A 21,264-nucleotide genomic window follows, 5' to 3' on the forward strand; every position below is an offset into this window, starting at 1 on the left:
ACAAGTTGTAATTTTAAGAAAGCAAAGCTAAAGCCAGTAGTATGCAACACATGCAACCACATGGTCCTGTTCATTGTAGACCGGTGCGGTAGCATGAGTGTAGCTAACTACTTTTGGCAGAGGTGTATGGACTCACCTCAACTACTTGAAGCAGAGGAGTTCCATTCATACAAAACCCTCTGCTTCAAGTTGTATATAAACCCCTCAAACTGTGCCATGTGAGCTGCATCACGCAAGGGATCCAGCACTAGCTAGCTCCGGGCAGATCAGGAACACATTGCCCCAAAGCCCCCAACGGATTAGAGATGGTGGCTGCCATAGTTGCCGTGGTTGTGGCGGTTGTGTGCTTGCGGCTGCCGGCGGTGGCTCGCGGGCAGCTCCAGGTGGGCTTCTACAACACGAGCTGCCCCAACGCGGAGTCGCTGGTCCAGCAGGCCGTCGCCAGCGCCTTCGCCAACGACTCCGGCATCGCCGCCGGCCTCATCCGCCTCCATTTCCATGACTGCTTTGTCCGGGTACGTATCGCCTAACCCCTAGATCCCTTACGCTCTTGTCTAGCACATCAATATCCATCCTCCCGAGTTGTTCCCTAGCCACCTTGGCTGCAATCAAAATATACGTAACAGTATTATTTTCTTATCTTCCCGGATGCATCACACCGAGTGATACGTGCGATGCTACACTTTGGACAGATCTTTACATGATTTGATGTTACTGCTAGTACTACTACTACTTACGTTTTGGTCTGCTCGTTCAGGGATGTGACGCCTCCGTGCTGCTCGTGTCCGCCAACGGCACGGCTGAGCGCGACGCGGCCCCGAACAAGCCGAGCCTCCGGGGCTTCGAGGTGATCGACGCCGCCAAGGCCGCCGTGGAGAAGAGCTGCGCGCGCACCGTCTCCTGCGCCGACATCGTGGCCTTCGCCGCCCGCGACAGCATCAACCTCACCGGGCAGGCCGCGTACCAGGTCCCCTCGGGCCGGCGCGACGGCAACTTCTCCCTCGATCAGGACGCGCTCAACAACCTGCCTCCGCCCACGTTCACGGCGCAGCAGCTCGTCGACCGCTTCGCCAACAAGACCCTCACCGCCGAGGAGATGGTCATCCTCTCCGGCGCCCACACCGTGGGTCGCTCCTTCTGCAGCTCCTTCCTCGCCCGCATCTGGAACAACACCACCGCCACCGTACGTCCTCCGATCCCTTGTAACACTTGCAGTTACAACCGTCCATGGTGACCATGTAACGGAAAACTACTGGCGTGCGTGCAGGTGGACACGGGGCTGAGCCCAGCGTACGCGGCGCTGCTGCAGGCGCTGTGCCCGTCGAGTCCGAACGCGGCCACGACGACGGCGGTCGATCCGACAACGCCCGCGGTGCTGGACAACAACTACTACAAGCTCCTGTCGCTCAACCTCGGCCTCTTCTTCTCCGACAACCAGCTGCGGACCAACGCCACGCTCAACACGTCCGTGAACAGCTTCGCGGCGAACGAAACGCTCTGGAAGCAGAAGTTCGTCGCGGCCATGGTGAAGATGGGGAACATCGAGGTGCTCACCGGCACCCAGGGGGAGATCCGGCTCAACTGCAGCGTCGTCAACAACCGGTCGTCGGTGGCAGCCCCCGAGGCTCAGATGGCTCGCCACTACTACTCGGGATCCACCGCCTCCATCGAGGAGATCGCGACCAGCTGATGACATTAATTTGCCATACGTGTGCAATTCGTCCCACCACTCTATTGTGTTTGCATGCTTCGTCCCACCACTATGTTAGGTTAAGATCACTAAATATGAATGTATGCGTACGGTGTACACGCATATGTACCTCTGCTTTTCCCTACGCGTGAATAAAACGATGCTCTATTTGCGCACCTTGATTGACTCCAGGAGGAAGCAGTCCCCCTGAATTTTTATTTTTTTTAAAACGGAGACGCTAGGAGCGTCCGGCTTTAACTTAATAAAGCCCACAAACTTAGGCAGCGTTTACAGACGAGGACTAGGACAAACGTCACGAGCGCGGAGGCTCGGGTTCCGCTGGCACGAAGCACAGCAAGGTCACGAGCGCGGAGGCTCAAGTTACGCTGGCGCGAGAGCACAACAAGGTCGCAGGCAGGCCAGAGGCCAAAAAGTGAGCAAAGCGAGTCTATTACAGGCCAAAGACCAAAGAGCATAGAGCACGCAGGCTCGCTCGCAAGACAAAAGAAACCACTTCACGACGTAGAAGCGGCTGGCGGCTCCCTGGCCAAAACGTAGACTTGGCGAAGACGATCTTGAGCTTGCTTCATCTTGTCAGCATCCTTGTGCTTCGCCAACGGACTCCACTGCTGCATAAGAATGTTGCATTTGTAAAGAATATTAGCAGGGTGCGATGGGAAGATTCCCTCGATGGCAATTTTGTTCCTTGTAAGCCACATTGCCCAGGCTAGGGCACCGAGGCAACTCCAAAGGACACGTTTACTGCCACCCATCGTCGACGCAACTATGGCCGCTAGGTCAGCGGCCGATCGCGGGTCCCAATTGGTATTGGTGGCAGCTCGGACTGCACTCCAGGCAAAGCGCGCTAGGGGGCAGCGGAAAAACACATGGTTCGCATCTTCCATGGTATTACAAATGGCACATAAGCCGGAAGACGGGCCGTTGCGCTTTGCAACATTGGCCGAAGTGGGGAGTCTATTGCGGAAAAGTTGCCAGAAGAACACCTTGACTTTAAGCGGAATACGGGCGTTCCACAAACCGGTCGGCATTGGGAATGCCGGTCCCTGAACTTGGCATAGCCTGCGGTAGAGGGATTTGACCGTGAACTTTCCGGACGTGGTGAGAGCCCAAGTGACTGTGTCCGCGGAAGTGGACAGCGTCGCCGATTGAGTCAGGCCCAGCAGCTCCTCAAAGCGTGCTTGTTCAAGGCCCGTTAGCTCTCGACGAAAGTGGATCGCGGGTGGGTTCGAGGCTAGGGCCGTCGCTACCGTCATCTCCGGGTTGACCGCCAGGGCATACAAGTCCTGAAATTGGACCCAAAGGGGGTTCGCTCCCAGCCATAGGTCAAGCCAGAAGCGGGCCGAGCGCCCGTCCCCTACGACGAACTTGGCGCCAAGGGCGAAGGCCGGGCGCACCGCTTGGAGGTCGTTCCAGAAAGGAGAGCCCCGCGTCCTGCCTTCGAAAAAGTTCCCGTTGGGGAAATATTTATTGCGCAGCATGTCCACCCACAGACCGGTCGCCCCCTGCGACAGCTTCCAGATCCATTTGCACATGAGTGCAATGTTGAGGATCCGTGTGTTTGTGATCCCTAGCCCCCCTAGGTCCTTGGGTCTGCACACCAAGTCCCATCTGACCATATGGTACTTGCGTTTGGGTCCCGCACCTTCCCAAAAGAAACGGGACCTTGGAGTGTCCATCTTGGCGTGTACCCCTTCAGCCAAGAGGAACAGCCCCATTGCGAACTGCGGCAGCGAGGACAGGCTCGCGTTTGTGAGCACTAGCCGGGCTGCAGAAGAGAGGAACTTCCCCCTCCACGGACAAACCCGCCCACCCACCTTGGTCCAGAGTGGCGCCCAGCCATCTATCGTGATGCGTTTGGCATCCAACGGGAGCCCAAGGTAAGTAAACGGGAGTTTGCCGAGTTTGCAGTTGAGCTGGTCTGCGATACGCCTACTGTCGGACGGCTCGAGTCCCATGGGCATCACTTCGCATTTGTGGAAGTTGATCTTGAGCCCCGACATAAGCTCAAAGCTAATCAACAGGGCTTTGATCGTGGCCACGCTGTGCAGGTCCGGTTGGAACAGCAGTAGCGTGTCGTCAGCGTATTGCAGGTGCGATATCCCCCCTGGGATGAGGTGCCCCAACAGCCCTTTGATGTGGCCTGCTTCCGTTGCTTTCCGGAGCAAGGTCGCCAGTGCATCTGCCACGAAGTTGAACAAGAGCGGTGAAATGGGATCACCCTGGCGAAGGCCGCGCTTGTTCCGGAAGAAGTGCCCTACCTCTCCGTTCACCGAGACCGCAGTTTGGCCCCCCGAGACCAACTGCATGATTCTGTGCACCCACACCGGCGAGAAGCCTCGGCTCAATAGGATTTGTCTGAGGAAATCCCAGTTGACGCGGTCGTAAGCTTTTTCGAAGTCTAATTTAAGTAGAATCGCCGGTTCGCGCGTGCGCCTAAGTTCGTGGAGGGTCTCTTGCAACGCTAATGGTCCCTCCAAAATGTTCCTACCGCGGATAAAGGCAGATTGGGAACGGCTGATTGTGCGGTGTGCGATTGGTGTAAGCCGCGTGGCACAACCCTTGGCGCAAATTTTGAAGGGCACATTAATGAGCGCTATTGGTCTGTACTGGCGGATATTATCCGCACCCGGTACTTTCGGAATTAGGGAGAGCACTCTGAAGTTTAACCTAGCAATGTCCACAAAACCGCGCATGAAGCCATTGCACAACGCGAAGATGGGTTCGCGCAACAGTGGCCAAAAGCGTTTAAACATCGCCACCGGCCACCCATCAGGCCCCGGTGCCGTGTCAGTTTTCATGCTTTGGAGAGCCTCGTCAATCTCCTTGGGGAGAAACGCGAGCCCCAGCTCTTCGTTCTCCGACTCCAAGACCTTTTGTGCTGGCAGCCAGGCGTCCTCTCTCAGCCTGGCGCGCTGAGGCTCGTCGGTCCCCATCAGGCTTATGTAAAAGTCGTAGATGTGTTTGCTAATCGCTGGTTGCTGGAGAAGGAGCCCCTGCTCCGTCTGCAGCCTCAGGATTAGGCATTTCCTGCGACGTCCATTCGCGTACGCGTGGAAGTAACCAGTGTTCGCATCTCCCTTGAGCATCCACTTAAGTCCTCCTCGGCGCCTCCAGTATTCCTCCTCGGATCGGAGCAACTCCTCGACTTGCCCTTCCAAGGCGTATCGATGCGCCCATTCATGCTCCGAGAATGGACGCGAGTCTGCTTGAGTGTCGAGGATTGCGATCTCATCGAGAAGTTTCGCCCTCAAAACTTTCTCGTCTCGTCCCTGATTCGCGCCCCATCCCTTGAGGCTTGCACGCAAGCGTCCCCCCACCGCTGTCCAAAACTCCATAGGGCCGCGCTGCTGGCCCGTGGCTTGAACACTTCTCAACCATCTTTCCCGAAAGATGTTGTCGAAATCAGGAGCCTCGAACCACGCTGTTTCGAAAAAGAAACGCGGGCTGCGACGTACCTTATCTTCCCCTGAAGATAGGATGAGTGGAACATGGTCCGAGCCGATCCTTGTTTCAGCAAGGAGCGAGCATAATGGGAACACCACTTCCCATTCCGGAGACATGAAGGCGCGATCCAAGACGGATCTCACCGGGGCTAGTTGTTTGTTGGTCCAAGTGTATCTTGCCCCCGTTCTTGCCACTTCCCTAAGTGACATTGACGCAATTGCGCTGTTGAACATGGTCACCCTTGACCAGTTGATGTTGTCATTGTTTTTGTCCGCGTTCGATCGGATGAGGTTAAAATCACCACCCACTAGGAGCGGGACCTGGGATGCGGCAACTGCCAGCACCTTGGCTTCGAGTTCTCCCAGAAACTCTGCCGAACGTGAGTGATCTGCTGGCCCATAGACTTGCAGGATCACAAGCTCGCGTAGCGAAGCTCTCACGCGAATATTGGCTGCAATGAAGGAGGTGCCTACCTCCCAGGACAGCACCTTGTATATGGCACTGCAAAAGCCAAGCAGCATGCCACCCGAATGCCCAATAGCCGGGCTATGTTGCCAGATGAAACGCTCCAAAGGGTCTATGGTTACGAGGTCTTGGTGACGAAAATCAGTTTTAATGGTTTCCTGGAGCCCTACTATATCAATCCCTTCTTTCCTGATGTAGTCGCGGAGTTGGGTGCGCCGCCCCGAGTGGCCGAAGCCACGGATGTTCCAAATGAGCATCCGCATCTAGATGACGCGGTTTCGCAGGCGGATCCCCCTTGAGGTGATCGCCTTGGCCACGTGCCTCACCTTGCCGCAGCGAGGCGAGGGAGGAGCAGCAACCCCTGTTGCTGTCTCCCCTCCGGGCCGGAGACTTAGCAACGTCGAGGGATCCTCCTCGACAGCCATATGCTCCGCGTGTTGAGCAGCCGCCGCTGCGAGTGCCGCCTGAGCCAGTTCCTTAGCGCGCACCAGCGAGATTAGCTCGCTAACCCCGCCCTCCCCGATTGGTTCAACTCCACTCTCCACCAACACCTCGCCTAGGTGCTCGTCCGAGAAACAATCCAAAATCGAGAAACGGGGCAATGGATTACCTGAGATTTCCAGGTTCTTCTGTGCTTGGAGGAGTTGGGCGCGTTGGAGCGAAGGCATGTTTCCTTTAGCGCCCTTAGCCCGCGCGCTGACCCGCACATGAGCCGCCTGCCCTTCCACGACGGTCTTGGTACGCTTGGCCTTCGGGACAGGCACCGTCTTGTCCGCCTCCAGCGCGGTCGGAGCGGAGGTGGGCACCGCCAGCGCCATCACCGCCTGCCGGGGGGTCACCGGCGCGCCCTGGAGCTCCGCCACACGAACTGCCTCCGCACTAACCTTGCGCACGGCCACCTTCTTAAGCTGCTTCACCGCCCCGAGCTTGTTGGAGCTGCGCCCCCCTTGGGATGGAGAGCGTGAGGCAAGCGGCTGCGACTCCATGGACACCGCAATGGGAGTGCGCGCCTCCCCCAGCGGTTCCACCATCTGGCCCGCACCAGGCTCCGCCACCGCCCACACCGGGGGGGACGTGACCGAGCCCAGGTTGGAGCCATACTGGTTGGGGATGGGGAGATCCAGCTCCATGGACCCCCCTGTCAGCGGCGGCTCCATCGGAGGCATCGGCGCCCTGGTTGTCGCCCCGCCCTTGTCAGAGATGCCCAGCTTCTCCCAAGCCGTCGTATCGATGGAATCATCCTCCATGCTTGCATCCGCCTCCTTGTCGCCGCCCAGATTGCCGTCGGGCCCCTCCCCACCCCTGTCTTGGTCATTTGGAGAAGGCGGGTGTGGAGAAGGCAGGGCAGGTGCTGTGAGTTGCTCCGGGGGAAGTTCGGGCTCGATGGTGATGTTGAAGCCCTCGCCATTGAACCAGATCTGGACCAGACCACGTAGCTTGCGGGGGGTGCGGCATGCGAAACGCATACGGACTGGCCCCGGACGAGTGAGGGACTCCTCATCCACCAGCAGGGGACGGCCCAGCATGACGGTGGCCGCCAAGAGCAGGTCGGAACGCCGGTGCTTGGGAGGGATTCCTCCCAGCTTGACCCACACCTCTGGCATCGCCATTCCTTTGGGGGCTTCGAGGACCGCGTCGCGGATGTCCACCATGAGGTTGTTGAGGGAGAGGAACAGCTTGCCGCTCCTGGTTGCCATCCGGAGCATCACCGGATCTGGGAAGACCACCGAGAACGCCCCTCCCTCCATTGCGGAGATCTGCCAGTCTCATTCGCCCTCGAAGAGGTGTGGCAGCTCCACTTGTAGAATCTCTTGGGTGAGCGCGCCAGAAGGCATGGAGAGCACAGCCGCGTTGGCCCCCAGCTGGATCTGCGGCTCCTCCCGCGAATCATCCGGGTACTGGAGGCAGAAGAAACCCTCGCCGGAGATGGCGTGTCCCATGGTTTGGAGGAGCAGAGGCTTGCCCCGGGTCGGGCACTGCGCAGACGTGTGCCCCTCCTTGGTGCACACCACGCACAGAGGCTTGAAGGTGCAAAAGCTCTGAAAATGGCCCGTGCGCCCGCATCGGAAGCATTCAGGTCCGTCGGCCTCCTCGATCGGGATTGGCTCCGCCTCCGTGCCCTTGGATGAGCCCGGCACCTCAGCTCTGGGCGGGAGGGGTAGCTTGGAGGCCGCCGCCCCCGCAGGCTTGGATTTCTTCTTCGCGTGGGAGTCGCCGCCCCGGTCGCCGCCCGGCGCTGGTTGCATCCCCTTGCGCTTGAGCTCGAGGCCGCGCTGCTTGTGCTCCGCCTTCTTCTTTGCCTTCCTTTCCTGTTCCTTGAGCCACCACGCAGGCAGTGGTCCCCAGCCCCCCTCGTCGGCGGCGCGACCACGGTTGCGGTCCCGCGGCTGCTCCATGGGAGGCTTTTCCCCCCGGCGATCTTGCTTGGAGCCCATCGCCACTACTTCAGCAAAGGTGCACCGCAGTGGGGAGGGGAGTGGAGTGGATGAGAGGAATCGGGCGAGACGACCGAAGCGCCGCACCTCCGCGGCGGTGGCTGGAAAACCTAGCGAGGGATTTAGGTTCCGCGGGGGATCCAGAGCCATTTATGTGCCCTCTCTGGGCTGGGCTGGTTGGGCTGGATCTCCCCCTGTGGGTCGGGCTGGGACCTGGGGGCAGGAACATTTCCCTGCTGCACGCGCGCGTCAGGGGACTGGGCCCCAGCCCGCGCCACCACCGCATTTGGGCCGTCCACTACCCGTGTGGGCTGGTCCAACTGGACCGCTGGCTGGTCCTTCCCAGCCCTAGGGTTGACCACGCCCAGCGTCATCCGCGCCGCCGGCGCCGCCATGGGGGACGCCGGCGCCGGGCTCAGCTGGTCTGCCGCGAGCTGCAGGAGCAGCCCCGCGTCTGGCACAGCAAGGTTGTCGCGACCCTCGCGGCGCCCCCCCCCCCCCCCCCCGAGCGAGCCGCTCTGGGCGCAGCCGCAACGACCCGCCGCGGGCCACGGCCCCCGGGCGCAAACGCACGACGGCGCCCGGCCTTGAGGGAGCCCACGAGCTCCTCTGCCCGCGCCACGAAGTCGCCAAGGGAGCTGGCCGGACGGCCACCTGCCCCCAGCGCCACCGCGTCGCCTAACTCCGCCTCCTCGTCGCTGTCCGAATCGTCCTCCGCCAACGCCCAAAAGCGGCTTCCCGACCACTCGGCGGCGCCCAGGGGGGGCGCAGCCGTCCGCCTGGGGACTGGGGCGCGAGCCGCCGCCCAGCCAGCCGCCGGGTCCTCCGCCGGGGCCTGAGCACCGCCGCCCTGCGCCGAGACACCGCCACCGACGCCACCATCGCCAGAGACGCTCGCAACGCCTGTCCGTACAGGAGCCGTTGGGAGCGCCATCATCCTCCCCCTGAATCGATTCCTTTTTTTGCGCTGTAAAAGGGAGTTTATTGCATTGTCATAGAGTTACGTTACAGTCAAGAGGTCACAAATCCTCTATACAAGGTGGAACCGCACCCGCGAACCAACCTGTGGTTGAGATGGTTAGGTGGACAGTGGTATCCCCAACCCACCAGGGTTCAAATCCTGGTGCTCGCATTATTCCTGGATTTATTTCAGGATTTCCGGCGATGCGCTTTCAGTAGGAGGAGACGTTCCCGTCGACGACGAGGCGCCTACGGTTGCTTCGTAAATCTCAAGATGATATGCCGGCTCAGTCTCTCGGAGGTGCTCATAGAGGTAGGATGTGCGTGTGTGCGTTCATAGGGGTGAGTGTATGCGCGTGTATATGAGCGCTTGTGTCTGTACTGATGCTCAAAAAAAAAAGGTGGAACCGCACCCAACCAAACCGCCGTGGTTCTTTCAGAACGGCTATAGTTGGCCAAACGATCGGCAACTTTATTTTTGCTACGAATTAACTTCTGAAGATAAAACTCCCTATTACACAATAAGTCCTTGATCTCAAGGATAAGATGACCATACACTGACCTCTCCAGAGTCTTGCTAGATAGACAAGACAGGGCTTCAGCTGAATCTGACTGCAAGACGACACGAAAAGAGGAATGTTGGATGGCCAAGGCCATTCCTTGCATCATCCCATGGAGCTTGGCTTCCAGCGCGTCGTTGCAGTTGAAGACGAATCGGTAGGCTGCAAGGATGATCTTGCCCTCCATGTCCCGAAGCACCATCCCCGCTGCCGCAGATCCATCAAGAGGTTGAAACGAGCCATCCACCGAGAGCGCCACCGTGCCGGCCGCTGGCGCAGGCCAAGGAGCAGCAGCACTAGGAGGTTTAGGGCCCCTGAATCTATTCCTACCTACGTTTTTTTTTCTTGTTGGGTAGAACACTTGTACGTATTACTCAGTCACATCTGTATTACGATCAGCAATGTTCACTTCAGTGACACCAGAGCCAGAACCGAAGCAGGTCATGGTTCTACTCTCTAGACGAGCAAAGTTTGCAAGGAAATTGCTAACCTTACTTTCACAGCACCTAATATGAGCAACGGATTTGCTAATTCTTATCTCGATGAGAAATAGGTATGTCACGTCTAAATTGACCAGCACATCCACGGATCCACCCAATTGGAAGCTGAAACAGTCGTGCAAAATGTTTGATCACGTTGTCGCTGCGCATTCCAAGTCGTTCTGTCTCGTGTAGGGGTGGCACTGGGCTTTTTTATTGGTACTGTTTTTGTCCCACGTGGGCCTGTTCTTTTTGCCTGTTTTTCCTGTCCATTGGCACATGCGGAGGACTTGGAAGTGGTATACTCCTATTCGGAGCTCCCAACCTGCACCTTTAGAGCATCTTTAACAGGCGCACAGAAGTTTCACGCTCTAAAATAGTTTTAGCGCGTTATTATAGCACTTTTAGTGTACATGGCCCAACATTGGTTTACCAGATGTTTAAAAATGCGCGTCCAAAAAAACACGCAGTGCAAATTGTGAAGCACGCGTAATCCGGATCCCAAAATTTGCAGCATGCGATGGCACTTTTTAGCGCGTGCCAACCCTTTTTTGCGCGCGCACTATTTTACAGCTTCTGCTGGAGCTGTCCGGCATCCAAAAAACCAGAATTTTAGGGCGCGAAGCAGTTTTTGAGCGCCTGTTGAAGATGCTCTTAGCGCCGCTGAAGCGTACTGGCGCTGCCCACCTAGGCCTGGCCCAACAAGGCCGATGCACCCAGTTTGCTAGGCAAAAAAGGTGGCATCTCTCAGGATTTGAACTCGAGTGACTGCCTTCCTGCACAAGTGCGCCTAACCACTAGACCAACTCAACTATTGTTAAAGATAAAAGCGCCAACAATATAAGAACATGCGGCTGCGCTATTTACTGCATGTGTATTGTATCACTTAATTTTCTGAATTATTTATTAAATTCGTGAATTTGAATAAGTTCATCATTTTTGAAGAAAAGTTCACAAAATTGAAAAACAAAAGTTCATTGATTTTGAAAAAAAGTCATCAAATATGAAAAAGACCAACTTTTTTTTAAAAAAATATCATCGAATTTGAAAAAGAATATCATCAAGTTTGGAAAAAGATTATCAAACTTGATTAAAGTTCATTGAATTTGAAAAAAAAATTAATCAATATTTAAAAAAGTTCATCGATTTGGAAAAAGGTTCACTGATTTTGGAAAAAGTTCATCGATTTGAAGAAAGGTTCATAAATTTTGAAAAAAATCATTGAATTTGAAAAAAGTTCATCAAACTTGATAAAAGTTATTTGATTTTTTTAAAAAATCATCTATTTTGAAAATTAGGTCATCAATTTGAAAAAAGTCATTAATTTGGAAAAAGGTTCATCGATTTGAAGAAAGGTTTATCAATTTTGAATAAAATCATTGATTTATAAAAAAATCATTGATTTGAAATAAAGTTCATGAATTTGAAAACAGTTCACAAATTATTTTAAAAAAGTTCACGCACTTAGCAGAAAAGAAGAAACAAAGAAGAGGGAAAAACACCCGTTTCCAAGAAAAAACGAAAAATCAAAAATCAAAAAGAAAGAAGAAAAGGGTAAGAAAGCTCTAAATTAACAAGAATCACGGAGATCGCTGGTTCAAATCGCGTTCTCGCTAGCATTTTTTGTGTCTTAAAACGAAGAAAAAAAAATCAAAATGGGCCGGCCCAGTGCTTATATACATTTGGGCGCTTAAAGGGCCGTTTTGGAATTGCCCTCCGATTGGGCTCGCAGGTCGCCCGCTAGCGACCTAGCACGCAGCCCTCCAGCGCGGTCGGTCAGCGTTTGGGCCGGCCCATTTTAAGTGTGTCCCTCACTGGTTTTAGGAGGGTTCTTGAAGCTTCTCTGAACCTGAATTCTCATTTTCATTGTTATTTCTTCTGGTATTTTCTTTCTTTTTCTTTTTTCTTAATACAGTTTTATTTTTTATTTATTTATCTTTTTCTTTTTCGTGAATATCTTTTAAATTTGTGGATACTCTTTTGAAATCGTGAACATTTGTTTTGAAATCACGTACATTTTTCCAAATCATCAACATTTATTCAAATTTGTGAATATTATTCTGAAATCATGATTTTTTTTGAAATCATCAACATTTTTTCAAATTCGTGAAAATTATTTTAAATAATGAACATTTTTTGAACTAGGTCCAAGCAGAAACCTAGTCCCAAGAGGACGAGAGGCGTTGGAGGTGGGTCGATCTTGTCCACGAGAATGGAAGAGATGGCAGGGAATGCCGATACAGTGAGTGATCTTTGTCCATGTGATCTTTTATTCCGACCTCTTCTTATATGTGTGTCCATCTTTGACACACAATTTGTTTTTCACCTCGATCCAGTTACACGCAGTCATCAACACGCAACTTGCACCTCCTCTTCCATCCCTACTTGGACCCAGTTGCATGTACATCCTCGACATGCAACTTCCCCCCGGCCGAATTGAAGGAGTCAGACTATGCTATTTTCCTCCTTTTTCTTGTTATTATTTATTCATTTAATTTCATGTTTGTAAAAAACCAATCTTTTTATCGGTATCAGCTGCATGTTCTAGTTATACAACCAGGCATGTGACGGCCGCGGCGCCCACCGGCATAGTGATTGCGTCGGCCAGATCCATTTGACAATGATGGCTGGAAGGAGAGAGGGTGGCGCGAAGGTGACAGTGTATCGGAGGAGAGGGAGACGGTCAGGGCGGGCGAGGGCTTTTGCGTTTGGCGCGAGCCCGCGCCCGTTCCCCATTTAGTAAACAAATGGTCTGCCTTTTGCCTACTTTTGAAACTCGGCATAGGAAACCCAACTGTCAGTTAGTCGTTGATACGTGTCACACCGGCCAACTTATTAGCTGTTTGCCGAGTATATCTCTGAAGGTGCTTGGCAGACACATGACTCCTCGAATTTTGTAATAAAAAAGCAAAATGAATGTTGAGTTTATTTTCACCGGTGCTCGGCATAGACATGACTCATGGAATTCCGTAAATGAAAAAAAATCAATAAGGCAAAAAAAATTGCCGAGTTTCGGCAAACATGTAACGTCAGGGTCGTATGTGAGGCCCATCTGTCAGTCACTGTTGAGTTTTTTTTTGGGTTTTCTTTTAGAAATGTCAGTCATTTCCGAGTTTATATTAGGAGGAACTCGAGGATCGTGAGACACTGCCGAGTCCCTTCCCCTGACACTAGGCAAACAATGAAGTTTGCCGAGTCGTGTATCACAGGCGAGTCAAATTTTTGTATGAAATTCGGCAAATAGATCACTCTGCCAAAGCTGCCGATGGAATGAAATAGGTGAAATCCCAGATCCGGTAGTGTTTGTTGAGTATGTATTTTGTATTGCACGTGTATTGGAGTTGTGGCCCACCTTCTAGTCTTGTATAGTTGAGGTAGAAGTCTTTCCTTGTATTATATATACGTGCATCGGCACCCCATCAATACACGTCTATTGTATTGCAAACTTTCCCGTCTACATGGTATCAGTTTTTTAGGTTTTTCTCTCGCTTCCGCCGCCGCCGCCGCCCGTCTTCTCCGCGCCGCCGCCGCCGCCGCTATCCAGCCGCCGCCGCCCCCGTGCGCCTTCCCGCGCCGGCCGCCGCCGCTCTTCTCACTGCCTCGCTCTCTTGATTTTTCCTCTATGCTCCCGCGCCTTGCTAGCTAGCTAAGCTGCTTTTCTCGATCGCTAGCTAGCCATGGTGCTCCGTTGATTTTTCTCGATCGCTAGCTAGCCACGGTGCTCCGTGCCTTTTCTCGATCCCGCTAGCGCGAGCGCCCCGATCGCACCTGCCTCGCTAGCCGCTGCCCATCCAAGTTAGTGCATCGCCAGCGCCCGCTCGTGTCTTACTCTGACGCCGCCGCCGCCCCGTGCCGCCGCGCCGCTTCCGTTTCCACTAGTTGCGCTGATTTGCCGCCGCCGCCGTGCGCCCCCCTTCCGCGCCGCTGCCGCCCCGTCGCACCGCAACCTTAACCCTACTCCTTCTATGGACTCTCCGGGCTACTTCACCATCTGCGGTGGAACCGCTCCACCGGCCGCGCCTGCCGGGTGTTACCCGTTGTCGCCACCAGCGCCTCCCCCGCAGCACCCGCAAGGGGGAGGGGGCCGACGCAACCGGCGTGGCGGCGGCCGCCTCCGCCTGCAGCAGCAGTGGTCCCAGGACGCCGGGGGGGGGGGGGGGCGCCGTCCTATCAGCAGGCTCTCCCCGCTGGCCACTAGGCGTTCATCGGCGCGCCCTTCCAGCCGACCGGCGCCGGCTATGGCGCCCTCTTTGCGCCGCCGCCTCTCGATGGTTATGGCCCGCCTGTCCTGGCGCCGCCCTACGGGGGCCTTCCGCCACAGGCGGTACCTATGCCATGGGACCCCGCCCTCCTCGCCGCCCAGCACTCCATGCCGTCATCGAGTAGCTCTGTCGGTCGAGGCGACTAGTACATGGACTCAGGTGCTACTACGCACATGGCAGCTCATCCCGGTAACCTAACCTCCTCTACTCCCGTTCACACACCCACTCGTGTCACCGTCGGCAACGGCTCCTCCTTACCTATTACTCATATCGGTTGCACTAGCTTTCCCTCCACTTCCACACCCATCACTATGTCTAATGTTCTTGTTTCACCTGATTTAGTCACGAACCTAGTTTCCGTTCGTCGTCTTACTCGTGAGAACCCACTTACTGTTGAATTTGACGGTGACGGCTTTTCTATGAAAGACGCCCGTACCTGGATGGTCCTTCACCGATGTGACAGTCCCGATGAGCTCTACTCCGTGCACGCTGGCGCCTCCACCTCCACACCCGTCGCCCTTGCCGCCGGCGTTGACCTTTGGCACGCTCGCTTGGGTCACCCTAACCACACCGTCTTACGTCAAATTCTTAGGAGTTTCTCTTTCTCATGTGATAAGCTCGACGAGCACTCTTGTGAGGCTTGTCGCTTAGGCAAGCACGTTCGTCTTTCCTTTAGTGCGTCTTCTTCATTTTCCACTTTTCCGTTTCAATTACTTTAGAGTGATGTTTGGACATATCACGTTGCGAGTAACACGGGCTATCTATACTACTTGGTGATTTTAGATGATTATTCTCATTATGTGTGGACTTTTCCCCTTTGTCGTAAATCAGATGCTTTAGCCACACTCATCGCCTTTTATTCCTATGTCACCACCCATTTCGGTCGCCCCATACTCGCACTCCAAACCGATAACGAAAAAGAGTTTGACAACGTTGCTCTTCGCACACTTCTCGCCTCTCACGGCACCACCTTCCGTCTGACTTGCCCCTACACTTCCCAGCAGAACGGCCGCGCCAAGCGCATTCTTCGCACTCTTAATGACTGTGTTCGCACGTTACTCTTCCACTCTAACGTGCCCGGTCGGTTTTGGCCCGATGCCCTCGCTACCGCCACTCTCTTAGTTAAAATTGTCCATGTCGCCCTCGGTGGAACTACGCTCCTCACCACCTTCTCTTCGGCACACCACCGTCTTATGATGGTCTCTGCATCTTCGGGTGTCTCTGTTATTCTAGCACCGCGTCCACCACGCCACACAAGCTCGCACCACGATCCGTCCCATGCGTCTTCCTTGGCTACCCTCCTAACACCAAAGGTTACCGGTGCTATGATCCTGTCACTCATCGTGTGTACACCTCGAGGCATGTGTACTTTGTCGAGACAGTGTTCCCTTTTTTTCAGGTTCCGCCGGCTTCGGCCCTTCGGCGCCGGCCCCCGCGCCCCCTTCGTGAAGCGATGCACGGCGGCAGCCCCCGGCGCCCCCCCGGCACGGCGCCTTCTGCCGCCCCCACCTGGCTTCGTGACTCCCTCCCCCGAGGTCGAGTTCGAGCAGGTCCCCGGGTCCGCGTCTCCCTCATACGAGGTTGAGCCCGGCACCCCGCCCACCACCCTGCGACGGGCTCGACGTCGACCTCGCCCGTCGCCTCTTCCGCAGCCGGATCGACCGCCACCGCTGCTGCCGCGGTGGCCGCCGCCGCCGCCGCTACACCAGGTGCCCCCGCCGTCGTGGCCCCCGCCGCCGCTTCGGGTGCCCCCGCCACCACGGCACCCGCCGGCCATGCTGCCCCGTCACTTGGCGTGACTACCCGTGCCCGAGCAGGAGTGCTTCGGCCCAGCACGCGCTACTCCGCCGACGAGTATGTGTGCGCCGCCTCGACGTCGACGCCATCACCCGTCCCCACCTCCGCTCGCGCTGCCCTTCGGGATCCCCACTGGCTAGCTGCGATGCAGGAGGAGTTCGACGCCTTACAGCGCAACCGCACGTGGCAGCTTGTTCCGCGACCCCCTCGTGCCAACATCATCTCGTGGGTGTTTCGCCACAAGACTCGCCCGGACGGTTCTCTCGAGCGCTACAAGGCTCGGTGGGTGGTTCGTGGTTTTCGGCAGCGCGCGGGCGTGGACTTCACCGACACCTTCGCCCCGGTTGTGAAACCGGGCACGATTCGCGCCGTGCTTCAGCTGGCGGTCTCGCGCGCCTGGCCTGTGCACCAGTTGGATGTCTCCAACGCCTTCTTGCACGGCCATCTCGCCGAGCAGGTGTTCTGTGAGCAGCCCACTGGTTTCGTCGACGCCGAGCACCCCGACTTCGTGTGCTTGCTCTCCCGTTCTCTTTACGGGTTGAAGCAGGCGCCTCGGGCTTGGTACCAGCGTATCGCAGCCTTCCTGCAGTCTCTCGGATTTCGGTCCACTCGCTCTGATGCTTCACTCTTCGTGTATCATCAGGGAGTTGACACTGCATATCTGCTGCTCTATGTCGATGACATCATCCTCACGGCGTCCGCCCCCGACCTCCTTCAGCGGCTGACTGCTCGTCTTCGTGATGAGTTTGCCCTTAAGGACTTGGGGCCCCTGCACTACTTCCTCGGCATCAAGGTGGTCCGACGGACTGACGGCTTCTTTGAGCATCAGCAGAAGTACGCACATGAGCTCCTGGAGCATGCCGGTATGCTTAACTGCAAGCCGGCGCCCACCACCGTCGACACGAAGGCGAAGGTCTCTGCTCTCGAGGGGTCTCTTGCGTCCGATGGAGCGTTTTATCGCTCTATAGTCGGTGCTTTATAGTACTTGACGCTGACTCGCCCCGACCTGCAGTACGCTGTCCAGCAGGTGTGCCTTCATATGCACGCCCCGCGTGACTCTCACTGGACTCTGGTGAAGCGTATTCTCTGTTACATACGCGGCACCATGTCCTTGGGACTCACCCTGACGGCCTCCGCCTCCACTGACCTCGTGGCCTACTCGGACGCTGACTGGGCTGGCTGCCCCTACACGCGACGCTCTATGTTAGGCTACTACATCTACCTTGGGCCCTCGTTGATCTCTTGGTCATCGAAGCGGCAGCCCACGGTCTCCCGCTCCAGCGCCGAGGCAGAGTATCGCGCCGTGGCTAATGCCGTGGCCGAGTGCTCTTGGATACGTCAGCTGCTCCAGGAGTTGCTTTGTGATGTTCACAAGGCCACTCTTGTCTACTGCGATAACGTCAGTGCGGTCTACCTCTCCGCCATCCCGGTGCACCATCGACGGACGAAGCATATTGAGCTCGATATTCACTTCGTGCGCGAGCAAGTTGCCCTTGGCCGTGTTCGGGTTCTCCACGTGCCGACGACGCAACAGTTTGCTGATGTGATGACTAAGGGATTGCCTACTCCCGTCTTCGAGGAGTTTCGGTCCAGTCTCTGTGTCTCCGGCGACGCTTCGACTGCGGGGGGGGGGGGGGGGGGTGTTGAGTATGTATTTTGTATTGCACGTGTACTGGAGTTGTGGCCCACCTCCTAGTCTTGTATAGTTGAGGTAGAGCTCTTCCCTTGTATTATATATACGTGCACCAGCACCCCATCAATACACGTCTATTGTATTGCAAACTTTCCCGTCTACAGTGTTGGTACCGCTATGATGCTTCAGGCCGATCTTAAAAAAATGTTTTAGCTTTCAGCAAACTTTTGCTTCCTCTGACGCTAGCTGCGTGTTTCGATCTGAGATGAGATCACACCATGTTGAAATGTGAATTGACTTCGTCAAAATGGATAAAAGTGGATGTATTTAGACGTATTTTAGTTCGAGATACATTTTTTTTTATTCATTTTGATGACAAGTATTTTCGGACGAAGTTAGTATAAACTTGAGTCATTTATTTTGGGATGGAGGAAGTATTAACGAGTACACCAATTGCTCAACAATTAATTTTTTTAGGTAAACACAATTAATATTTTATTTTGCATTATCACAATGATAAGGGAAACAATATCACACAACCACCGATCACTCTTAACCATCCGTACGATCGATGCACTAACGTAAGCAAGTATATCCATTGCAAAAAAAAAAAGTAAGCAAGTATATTGCGCGCACGCACATTTAAAAGCTCCACCAGCAAGCCGGCATCGGTCAAGCTGTTGGGTAGAAGGGCGAGGTGGCGAGGCCGCAGGTGCCCGTCGGCCCGAAAACGTCCTTGGCGAGGAGGATGTATCCCTGGTCGCCCCAGTCGTTGCTCCACGAGTTCTTGGCGATCCAGAACTTCTCACCGAACTCCTCGCAGTAGCCGACAATGGTGACGGCGTGGTTGACCGTCGCGGCATCGGCGGAGCAGGGGCCCCGGAAGATGCCGCCTGAGTAGAACTGGAACTCCCACGTGCTGGCGTCGATGTACACCGTCACGGGCTGCCGCGCCACGGCCAGCGCCAGCTGCCGCTCGTCGTTGGGCGGCACGGCCTTGAATCCCTTGACGGCCGCCTGGTGGTCGAACAGCAGCTTGTCCACGTCGCAGGTGCCCTTGAAGCCGCTGTACGGGTACCGCTCCTCTGACGTGATGCCGCCGCGGGAGGCGACGAGGCCCAGGGCAGTGTCAGTGCGGCCGCCGCTGCAGCCGCTGCTGCCGGTGTCGCAGTCCACAAGCTGCTGCTCCGACAGCGACACCAGCTCGCCGGTCCTGATCTTGTTCATGCCCTCGATGGCCGCCACCGCCGCGAATGCCCAGCATGACACTGCCACATACATATACATGTTCGTTACTCTACAAGAACTGACCGACATATAAAGTTACCTGAGCAGGAGTTTGCTAGGTTGACTTACAGCAAGAGCCCTGAAACTTGACGCCGGTGACGGCGCCGCTCGAGCGCCAGTCAACGCAGCACGGCTTCCAGGAGTCGTAGGGGAGCGGGGAGGGAGGCTCTGGGGTGAAGACGGAGTTGTTGAACCCGGTGAACTGCTCCGCGACCTCGCTGGGGTTGAGGTCGCCGAATCTGTTCATGCCGACCCTGACCGTGGTGACGGTCTGGGGCCCGAACCCGCCGACGACGGCGTTGACGGTAGTCTGGCTGGCGAAAGCGCCGATGGAGTTGGTGTTCGTCTTGAATACCTGGAACCGCTTCTCCTTCTCCTCGGGGGTCGGGTAGCGCTTGGAGTACTTGGTTTGCCACCTCGTCCACCTGGACCTCACCTCGGATTCCGGCAGCTCCCACGATGGCGGCGGCGGCGGGGCCGCCGCGGTCAGCGATGTCTGCAGGAGGCAGGCGATGCCCAAGAGTAGGACAAGGCAAGCCATGGAAGAAGTCATTTTGATTGATTAACTTTGGCTGTGTGGAAATGCATGCACCGGAGCTAATGTTTATATAGGCGCTTTGGTGATGCGTGTGGGTTAGCACGTCGTTGTGGCTGCAGCCTGCAGGCTGGGTCATTAGTTGTGGCCACTGGAGCTAATCCTTGAGGATGACTATGGGTCATGGAGGTGTCAGCTGAGCTTCTCGGTCGGTCGACGGTCAGTACCCGGTAGGATGGTTCGATTTTAGTTTTTTATTTAGGGTAAAGAAAGATGGGAAAGGCCGAAAGGCTTTACATGTAGAGTATAATCCGATCATATGTTTTGGTATGATTCGTTCCCACTGAATAAGCGAAATGTTTTCGTTTATAAAAATAAAATTCATGGCAATAAGGGCATTTCTAACCAATCCCCTAAAAGTTAGCGGAGTATATACTCCACTAAAATTTGGCCGCACCTAGCTGATCCCTTAAAGTTAGCGGAGTAAAACTTACAGTTGGTTTATGAATTTCGTCGAACACTTGACGTGCGCACCCCAACGGCGGCAGGACGGGCAAGGCAAGCCCGTGGCGTATGAAGCTGCGTTCGGTGATGCCCAGGAGTGCCATGGTGGTTTCGTCGTGGTGACTGCTCAAGGCCTCCACCCTCGTCGTGGTGTGTAGGGAGGTATCGCCAACGCCACCCAAGAACTATTGCGGGTCGTCGTGGTGCCTACTCAAGGCCTTCACCCTCCTCCTCGTCCTACTCACCGGCGTCTTCATCAGCTTCGCCGCCACCATCAACATTAGACCATGCCGCGCCATGGCTGCTAGCCGGCGAGCTCCTCACGGGCGAGACCAGCACGAGTAACAACCACGCCATGGCTGGTGGCCAGCGAGCCCCGCATGGGAGTGAGCAGCACCACCACCAGCCCCGCGCTGGCGGGTGAGCAGCAACAGCAGCCCTGCACAGGCGCGAGTAGTAGTAGCCACGCCATGGCCACTGGCCGGTGAGCTCCTCACGGCGAGCGCTGGCGGGTACCGGCGGCATTGGGCGGCGGCGGGCGGGGCATCCGGGGAGGTGGCTTGTGGCGGGTGGGAGGACGAGGGGCAGAGGCGGGCGAATCGTGATAAATTTTACTTAGCCGCCAAAAGATAGAGTATATTTAGGGAGATTTTTAGGGAGAGGAGTAAAATTTTACTCCGTTACGGCGGATAAGGGATTGGCTAGGTCCCGGTTAGAGGAGTAAAACTGCATTTTTTACTCCTCTAGCCGGTTATAAGGATCGGTTAGAAATGCCCTAAGTTTGTTACGCGCAAACATATCTATAGTTTGTTTTACAAGAAAATAATGTATATATCATGTATTTTTACTTTGGATATGTAAGAAAACTATGTTGGGATGGTGAATTTTTTAAGTTTCCACCTATTCTAAGAAAATTATGTGGTATGCGTACACACAATCGACATCCCTCGGATTGGGTTGAGGCATGATTCCAAATTTCTCAAATTAGGTTATATGGATGTGCTTTTCTGGGTACTTTGTCATTGTGGGACTACTGATTCGTGCTGCATCTCATAAATATCTGCTCTCAACTAACTCTGACGTTCGATAGTAGTATAAATAAGTAAAGTTGTTGTGCTTTTCAGAAGACACGACAAGACCAAACAGAGACTAAATCATACTAGAAGGACAAGTATTTGTTTAGTATTTCCGC

General features: G+C 55.2%; 2 protein-coding genes across 2 annotated transcripts; one reads left to right on the forward strand and one right to left on the reverse strand.

Annotated features, from left to right (window-relative positions):
* The first annotated feature begins 204 nt into the window (after positions 1 to 204).
* On the forward strand, positions 205 to 1,870 carry LOC123065150 (peroxidase 1). The gene is made up of 3 exons (XM_044488503.1): positions 205 to 515; positions 758 to 1,183; positions 1,268 to 1,870. Exons 1-3 carry the CDS (start codon positions 306 to 308, stop codon positions 1,688 to 1,690), a joined length of 1,059 nt encoding a protein of 352 aa, XP_044344438.1. The 5' UTR covers positions 205 to 305; the 3' UTR covers positions 1,691 to 1,870.
* Positions 1,871 to 18,220: 16,350 nt separating this feature from the next.
* Positions 18,221 to 19,595, reverse strand: LOC123065151 (ervatamin-B). The gene is made up of 2 exons (XM_044488504.1): positions 19,103 to 19,595; positions 18,221 to 19,014 (listed from the first exon to the last, which is right to left on the reverse strand). The coding sequence occupies exons 1-2, from the start codon at positions 19,584 to 19,586 to the stop codon at positions 18,419 to 18,421; spliced, it is 1,080 nt and encodes a 359-aa protein (XP_044344439.1). The 5' UTR covers positions 19,587 to 19,595; the 3' UTR covers positions 18,221 to 18,418.
* Positions 19,596 to 21,264: the final 1,669 nt, after the last annotated feature.

This window comes from Triticum aestivum, chromosome 3B (genome assembly GCF_018294505.1).
Source record: "Triticum aestivum cultivar Chinese Spring chromosome 3B, IWGSC CS RefSeq v2.1, whole genome shotgun sequence".
Classification (NCBI taxonomy): Eukaryota; Viridiplantae; Streptophyta; class Magnoliopsida; order Poales; family Poaceae; genus Triticum; species Triticum aestivum.

Coding starts and splice junctions, on each gene's coding strand:
- LOC123065150 (XM_044488503.1), top strand. CDS start 306: ATGGTGGCTGCCATAGTTGCCGTGGTTGTGGCGGTTGTGTGCTTGCGG. Junction 516..757: donor TCCATGACTGCTTTGTCCGG/GTACGTATCGCC, acceptor CTGCTCGTTCAG/GGATGTGACGCCTCCGTGCT. Junction 1,184..1,267: donor GGAACAACACCACCGCCACC/GTACGTCCTCCG, acceptor GCGTGCGTGCAG/GTGGACACGGGGCTGAGCCC.
- LOC123065151 (XM_044488504.1), bottom strand. CDS start 19,586: ATGACTTCTTCCATGGCTTGCCTTGTCCTACTCTTGGGCATCGCCTGC. Junction 19,015..19,102: donor CAAGTTTCAGGGCTCTTGCT/GTAAGTCAACCT, acceptor TGTATGTGGCAG/TGTCATGCTGGGCATTCGCG.